The following is an 8,553-nucleotide window of genomic DNA, read 5'->3' as shown; positions in this document are numbered from 1 at the left end:
ATATAGTTAAAATTAAAATTAAAAATAATTATGTTAAGGAAGGGAAAGAGAGAGGTCAGAAAAGACAAAGCAAAGGAAGTCCCAACAAATTATGGGAGCGGGCAGCCAGCTCTTGGGATCTAGGCCTCCAGCCCCACTTATGTTCACCACTGAGAAAGATTTGATAAGCCTTTGCCAGCACCTCAGCATTGGGGTAGGTTTCCTTGGTCATAACAGTTAGGTTTCTTGGTCATAAACGCCCAGAGATTCCTCACCCCAGATGATGGAAATTTTTCAAATAGGAAGACAGCAAAACATCAGAGAAAATCATGGCATCCCAGCAACAAAGAGCTAAGAGCCCTCACCCCAAAAGACACTGACTGGGACAGATTCCTCCTACAAGCCTCTCAAAGATAGAGTATTCATCCCTCATCAGGAAAGCCAACTTCATTCTTCCTGTCCTTCTTTTTTTGTGGAACAGGGCACTTACAGCCTCTGGGTGCATGAGTCTCAGAGAAGATTGAAAATGTGAAGTCAGGGAACTGGGCTACTAGGTCTGTCCCCATCTCTGTCACTTACAAGATCTGTAACCCTAGACAAGTCACTAAGCCTCTCAGTACATTAAACATAGCTTTCTAACAGTTACTCCACAGTGTATGCGTGCAGAGCCTAGATCCCAGTAAGCAACCCTTGGTAATGCTGAGCAGCTGCTACCATTTTGATTAAAAGGATGATGGTATCAGTGACTATAGCTATCAATAGGCAATGACCAGGAATCTGCATTTCACAGAAGATTTCATGGTGACTCCCTTGGGTAAAGGAAAGCCAAACAGCAAGACATGACCCTCAAGGGCCACACAAAGCAACTAGGGTAGGGTAAGGAGATTTCAGAATTGCTACAAAGATAAGCAGAGGAACTTAGATTTAATTTGGAAAGGAAAGGAAAATTTAATGGAAATAAAATGGTAACATTTGGATTTAAAGATTTTCTTGGCAGAAGAGGGCAGGGTGAGTGTGGGGCCTGGAAAACCCAAGTGTTGAAGTGTGTTGACAAAAACACTCTTGTGTGTGTACACAACTGTGTATGGGCTCTGTGTATACAAATGTGCACGGGATTCATGTTCACATCTTGTCCAGAATGTTTTCAACAACTTGCCCTGAAAATAAATACGCAGGTGCTTACTCTACCTTCCTCCCTTCCCACCAGCCCCCAACACACAAACATACACATGCACGCACATGCACACACATACACACACACATGCACACATCCCACAGCCAGGAGCAGAGTGAAAACAAAGGTGAGCATAGTGGGAGGTCATGGTCAGGACTGGACCCACCTTTGCAGCGCTCGCAGCAGGCACCCCTCTGCTTGATGGCCAGGGCACAGTCTCGCAGGAGCACCGGGCACTTCTCCCGCTGGCACGTCACTTCCTTGTTCTAGGCAAAGAGAGAGGAAATATGGGAAACCAGCATCAGAATCTCCAAAACCCTGACCCATGCTGAGTCCTCTGCTTCCTACCTTGCCTTCATTTTGGATGGGAAATGCGGTGATCACAAATAGAACTCCCCCTGCCCCCTGAAAAGAAAGACCCACCCAGGAATACAGAACTCAGGGAGAGCAGGCAACCTTTAGAGGTGAGAGCAGATAAAATGTCCCTTCTTTGAACACCAACTGTGCCTAGATAACCCAACGCCAAGGGACATGCTTTCTCCAGTTCTGTTCTATGGTTTCTTTTTAGTGTGCACTCCAGAAACAATAATATTTGTGTAAATTGTATTTTGCCTATTGGGCTACCTGCCCAGAGCTGCATCATGAGAACAAAAATATTTTCTTGTGGCCAGTCAATGATCCCTAACAGTAAGTACATTAAAATGAAGCAATCTAAAGTTCCAAGTCAAATAACACAATGTTGAATATTGAATTGGCTCCATGAGAGAAAAACTAATATTCCACATGACAAGCAGAAACATGGCTGCTGGTATTTTATAGCCTTGGGACAGGTCCACTACATTAGTACTTAGCTAATGAGATGTGGCAAGTATTTGCATCTTTGATTTTGTCCCCAAAGGTCACTTGTTAAGTGTCCTAGAAAAATAAGATAAAAATGTGACGTGTGTGCCTGTCTATATGCAGAGCTGATGTGTATAATCCAAAGACTATCACAGAATGTCATCAAGAATGGTGCTAACTCAGGGCTTACTGTGTGCTAGGTCCTGTGACTTCCATCCTTATTTAGATTCCATGAGATAAATATAATTTTCCCCATTTTACACATAAGAAAACCACAGCTCAGAATGGATACCTAACTCGTCCAATCTGCCTACTTGAGATGACCGGGCACTTCTCCCACTGGCTGAGTGGAAAAGGAAGAATTGAGACTAAAATCCTGAATGCATGGGCAACACACTCCAGGGGGATCAGGTGGTGCTGCTGCCATCCTTGGCTAGTGTAGGGTGGTAGGAGAAGGCACCTAACAAGCTCTGCCTACTTGAGATGACCTAGGTCCCTCTGTGATGTGTAGGAAACCCTACTTTGTCCCTGATAGTACAGTTAGAAAACCTGTCCAGGGAGGCAGAGGGAGCCCCTCCCTTTCCTTCCTTCAACTATGGGCACAACTCTGCCCTAATGATTATTCATGTTTAAACGTAAGAGGTCATGATGCCCAAGGCAGATCACTGATACACAGTGAGAAACTGAATGGGAGACACCTTGAGTCAAAGGTGTCTGGCCACAGTGGGAGGCACCTGAGTCTGACTCTTTAAATATTGGAAGTCTGAGTTATTGAGGGTTATTTTTCCTCAGTTATTCGTCCTCCTCCCAGCCCTGGGTTCAGCCCAGAGCCCTCAAGATGACATGCCAGCCCCAAACACGCCTGCTCACACACTGTCAACAGCATCACCAGGCCTTTCACAGAGATCTTCCCCACCACCCGCAAAAGCTTCACCTATGACCACAAGTTCCTCTTCATCTTCCTTTTTCCCTTTGACCTCCTGCCTGTTTCTACTGCAACTGGTCCATCACATGACCTTCCATAAATGTAGCTACTTACTACAAGTTATATCCTCGGCAATTCTTTCCTTGTTCTCTACAGGACCTGGACTATCTTTGTACCCATTCAACTGTAACATCTGGTGAGCCACCCAGGAGGACCTCACCAAACCTCAAGAGACCTCATCAAACATTGAAAGTATCACCAGCAGCCACAGAGACCTCTGCAGAAGTGGGAAACCAAACAACCCAGTCAGCAAGGAAGGTAACTCCTCACTCTGTCTGGAGATGTGCTCTCTCTTTTCTGGGCAAAAAGTGGGTTCCCAGGGGAAGAGTCAGACTAATCACTGCATGAAAAAGACTAGATTGTGGAACAAAAGGCTTCTGACTTTATGGGGGTATCAGGAGCTGATCAGGCTCCAGGTGTTAGAAACGAGCTTATAGAAAAGGATTAAATAAAGACACAATGCAAATGGTTTGGGGAGTCCAGGAAAGTCAGAACTCTCTTGGAGCTAAGACAAAGAATTCTCTAGATTGCTCATATTTGTTGGATTTCAAACAAGTTTGGGAGGTCTGAAGGGAAGTGAAGGGAAAAGTGGCGGTAAAGGCGGGAAACTGAGTAGGATCTTGAGAATTCAGAACAAAGTCTTTTCTAGCACTAAATTTTGCCAATTAAGAGAACTGTCTTATCTCTAAGGTTGACCAGTTACTGCCCTAGAATAAAGACTGAGAGTCCATGTTTTCAGCTGCCTGAGCTGTGTTGTTACATTGCTGCCAGAACACTGGTCATCAACTTAACCCTTATACAGCCCAGTCCCCAATAATGGGGAACAGGAGGAACCCTGCCAGTTAGTTGGGTTTATATTCCATTGTCGATCCACATAATGTGGAAAGTCCATTTTAGAGGCCATAGCACATGCCTCATCAGAGACAAGCATAAGCTAAGCAAAGCAGGGAAAAAGGAGCAGGGGAATGGCTGCTGGTAGACAAATGCTTTGGCATAGTCATTCACAATAGGGGACCAGGAAAACATAGACCTGGCCCACCTGACCAGTTGCTTTCCTCTGCAGATTACCTATAACTTGCCCTGAACTTGGGTAGCTCTTTGTTTAGCACCAAGTGTGTGTGCTTTCCTGTGGGTCATGTACTCATGTGGAAGACTTCCTTTCCACAAGTTTTAATCATTTTCCTTCTCCTTTTCTTATCCCCTTTCTGATTCAGGCTTTCCACTATTAGAATGTTTCATTTGTTTAGGTGTTGGTTTCAGATAAACACAAAGAACAGGGTTAAGTGGTGCAGTGTCCTCCTGCAGAGGAAGAGAGGAATTGGCCTGTTTAAACCTCCTACCACCCACCATTCCTGCATGCACCAGCTGGTGGCAGACAGTGGCATGTGGGTGGAGCCAAACAGACTGGCTGACTCATTTCCGCTGGGTCCTAAAACTATGCCTAATGCTGTTGCTTTTGGGTGTAGCTTTCTGATATTGGTTTGCTGTCCTTTGTACTCAGTTTTGCTTTCATTGTGATAAGTGTGGCTTTAAGTTTATGCTGCAGCTTGAAAGAACATAGGACCTCACTTTTTATTTGGAGATCTATTATCAAATTTATATGCTTTGTGACTTGATCTAGTGATTTGAGTATTCTCTAAGGATAGGTCTTGTTCTTTTTTTGATGGGGTAAGGGACATCCATCCAGAAAGGCATCTCAGCTGTAGGATCTTCAGCCAGAAGATGAGTTGTATTTATAGGCAAAATTCAATAGCTCCAAAGGAAGTAGCACTGGTGCTCACTTAAGACTAATGACATTCAGCACCAAGGAATCCAGCCTTGCCAGATTCAACCCCTGGGAGTCTAAACCTAAATCCTACCTTTTATTCCTATCTACAACCTGATCTATTCCTTCTGAGTCTTCACTCAGATGTCTTCTTTCTAATTTTAGTATATGTACTGCTGAAGCAAGCACCTGGATGACTTCTTTACCATTGGGACAAGTTCCACACTAACACCGTACAAAGAGATCATCTTATATTCCTGAGTAATAACAAAAGGTCTATGTATTCCCCTTGGGAAAATGAGATGTGGTCACACCTTGACAGCCTGAAATATAATGCCGGATTTCAATTATATCTCTACAGTAAGTAACAAAACAGATGGTCAGAAGTGCCTTATATTCAAGCATTTATGGCCTTCTACAAGAGTTCTGATCTGTACCCTAGAAGTCATCACCTTTCAGAATCTGATGGTGTTGGACTCCCTTCCGTCACCTCCTCCTTTCCACAGAATACCTCCTCAGCAACCTGCTCAGTCAGTACCTCGGTTACTTACCACAGTGCCCCAGATTTGGGGACCTCAATATCTAAGTCCATCACTGCTCTACCCCTTTGAGAAGTAGCAGGCATGGATGGAACAGTCCCGGTGCTAGCTCCTTTTTCAATTATAGACACTCAGGAATGCAAGTAAACACTGAGTAGATTTTCTGAGGATCTTGAAAACTTTGCTGACACTTTCCATACCCTAACAATGGCTTTTGATCTGACCTGGCAAGATGTCCAATTCTTCCTCATCACCTGTTGCACAGTGGTAGAAAGAAAAGGTTTAGAAAGGCTGCAAAGCAGGCCAGGGATGAATCCCTTACAGCCTCACCCTTTGGGCCCCAAGAAGGGCCTGAGTAGGATTGTAATAGAGAGTGGAAAAGCTAAATGAAAGTTATATATCAAGGCCTTTTAGCTGGCATGTGACAAGGGACACCCAAACCTGTGAAATATGATAAGCTCAGGTCTATTAGTCAGGGCCTTGTTGAAAATTCAGTTCCTTCTCAGCTTTAGTTTGAAGAAGCGCTACATAAATACACTAATTTAGACTTGGAGTCTGAAAAAGGTCAGATTATCCTAAGGCAGTATTTTATCAGTCATTCAGTTCCAGGTATTAGGAAAAAGCTCCAAAATCTCCAACTGGACCACAAACTAAAATAAGCCAATAGGTCAAGGAAGCTTATTCAGTGTTCAATATCCATGATGAAGTACAGGGCACAGGAGAACTGAATAAGGAAAGGAGGCAGGATAAAGTCATGCTCAACCCGTTTTATAAGGCTCAGAACAAAGCCCACAACTCTAGGGAATCCAAAGTAATCCACGGAGTGATGGGAGCACGTCAGAGTGCTTCAAGTACAAGTGATCAGGACAGCAAGGAAAGGAGAGCTCTCAGAAACCACCCAACCCTTGTTGACCTGGCAGAACATAGGGAAAGACTCTTGGCATTGGAAGAGAGGATGTTCTCATTCCCAGAGAGTGAAGAGGTCATCCCTCACCATGGTGGCCAGGGAAGAAGGTCCAGACAATGAGTGTTGATAGTGCCTGAGGCAGCCTGCATGGCTCCCACACAAGTGTGTCATAGTTACTCCAAGGAGCCTCAGATAGCTTTAGCTGTGTGGGTGGACAGGTTACACTCCTCTGTGATACTGGTGTGACTTACTCAGTTCTAGCTTCTTACTGGAGTGAGCTTTCATCCCATTCTAAAGATGAGGTAGTCCTTGAGGAAGTTAATCAGACAGCTTTCTTCACCCAACTCTGAACTGCTCTGTAGAAGATTTCCTTCTCCAAGCTCCCTTTATGGTGATACCAGAGTGCCCCATACCAGGAATTGAAAGAGATACACTACTCTTCCCATTCAGGGCCTCTCTGATACTGGAACCTCCAGCAACCTGTACCCTAGTATCTAAAGACTCAGCCAGACTGACCACATGGAGTCCGAAGTGTCTGCCAGGAGTAAATCCTTAAGCATGGTGTGAAGGTACCCCAGAGGAGCTGTCAAGGCCACTCCAGTAGTCATTGAGCTAAAGGACTCTAATCTATATCCTCACAGACAATATTTCCTTAAGAAAAAGCTAGACTGGGGTTAAAGTCCCTTATTGATAAGTTTCTAGCTAAGGGATTACTGGTACCATGCCAGTCCCCATGCAATATGCCCATTTTACCAGTAGTCAAGCCATCAGGAGAATATTGCCTAGCACAAGATCTCAGAGTCATCAGTGAGGCAGTAGCACCTATTCACCCATTAGTAGCACACCCACATGCCCTTTTAACACAGATCCCAGGAGAACTAAATGGTTCTCTGTCCTTGATCTCAAAGATGGGTTCTTTTCTATCCCTCTGGATCCTAGTTCCCAACACTTGTTCACATTTAAGTGGGAGGATCTCCAAACAGGACTTTGCCAACAGTATACTTAGACTGTCTTGCCCTAGGGCTTTAGAGATAGTCCCCACCTGTCTGCAAGGGCAAAGACCTCAAGACCTAAGAGATCTATACTTCCAAATGGGAGGCCTACTACAGTATGTAGATGACCTCCTCATTTGCAGCCCAATTAAAGAGCTATCTGATAAGAACACCACTGAGACTCTCAATTTTCTAGCAAAACAGGGTTGTAAGATATCCCAACAGAAGTCCCAGATTTCTCATCAAAAGGTGACTTATCTGAGATATATCTTAACTCCAGGACAAAGAAAACTGTCCTCAAGGAGAACAGAGGCAGTCTGCCATCTGTGTCCTCCACAGTCCGAACAACAACTTTCCCAGGGACTAATAATAATCATCAGCCCGAAGTCCACACTGGTAACCAGGTCCTAATCATGACCTGGAAAGAGAGTTGATCCCAGGACCAACTTTCACCCAAACAGAAAGGTGCTTTCACAACTCTATTAAACACTTCTTTTGCCACTAAGATATAGCAAACAGCTAGATGGAATCATCTCTCCAGCATAGGGGCCAAAGCACCTGAGATGCTAAAGACAAAGAAACATGAGAAACTTCATATACCTGTGAACAGGAAAGAACCTCGGGTTTCTTTTCACAATACACCAACCAGTCTGGTGACCATGGTAAGTAAAACAGTTTGCTTTCTCTAAGTAAAGTGTGTGAATGTACTGTGACACTTAAGGTTCTTATTCCAAGTTATAATATGACATTTTTGGTCTTTTCTGTTTCTTTTGGGATCACCCCAGATTATTTAAAAAATTACCTCGAACAGAGATAATAAACAGTGGCTATGTATGAGACCTTAAACCTAATCACATCCTTCTCCGGTCATCAACGGCCACCTAAGAACCTGACAAACAGCCTACAGGAAGTTGTCCAGAGTATTCCTTTCTGTCAAAACCAGATAGACTTCGTGTCAGCAGTGGTCATGCAACATCAGAGGGGACCAGATCACCTAACAGCTGAAACAAAGGAACTCTGCACTCCATGAGGAATGTGTTTCCTTTGTCAATGGGTCTAAAATAAGTAAGGGACACAACACAAAAGCTGGCTGGCAAGACCCATGAAAAACTATTTGAGCAGTGGATGTCTTGGTAAAATATCTGGAGTTGGGGGGTCTCTGAAAGCCAGACCGGCATCCTCAACCAGTGGTTCCCAATTCTTACTTGGCACTAGAAGCGCTCAAGTTTTAAGCAGATAAAAGCCATGGCAAAAGCACACTCTAGAGAAAGACCAGAGCACTGAGAAACCACCCCAGCCAGCCAGCAGAACAGCAGGCCTTCCCACATCTCTCAGCCTTGCCTCTGCCTGGTCTGTGCCTCGCCGGGGTTGG

At 44.5% G+C, this 8,553-nt stretch overlaps 1 protein-coding gene across 1 annotated transcript in view; it reads right to left on the bottom strand.

Moving 5' to 3' along the window:
* LOC102024857 (BMP-binding endothelial regulator protein-like) overlaps positions 1 to 8,553 on the bottom strand; it is a 198,500-nt gene that overhangs the window by 186,297 nt on the left and 3,650 nt on the right. Inside the window, exon 2 of the mRNA XM_005412992.1 lies at positions 1,320 to 1,419. Coding sequence (XP_005413049.1) covers positions 1,320 to 1,419 — 100 coding nt within the window. The remainder of the gene's footprint in view (positions 1 to 1,319; positions 1,420 to 8,553) is intronic.

Source organism: Chinchilla lanigera, unplaced genomic scaffold (genome assembly GCF_000276665.1).
Source record: "Chinchilla lanigera isolate Chin_1 unplaced genomic scaffold, ChiLan1.0 scaffold00159, whole genome shotgun sequence".
In the NCBI taxonomy this organism is placed as follows: Eukaryota; Metazoa; Chordata; class Mammalia; order Rodentia; family Chinchillidae; genus Chinchilla; species Chinchilla lanigera.
The sequence above is the reverse complement of the archived record's forward strand: the minus strand, read 5'-3'. Positions and strand labels throughout refer to the sequence as shown.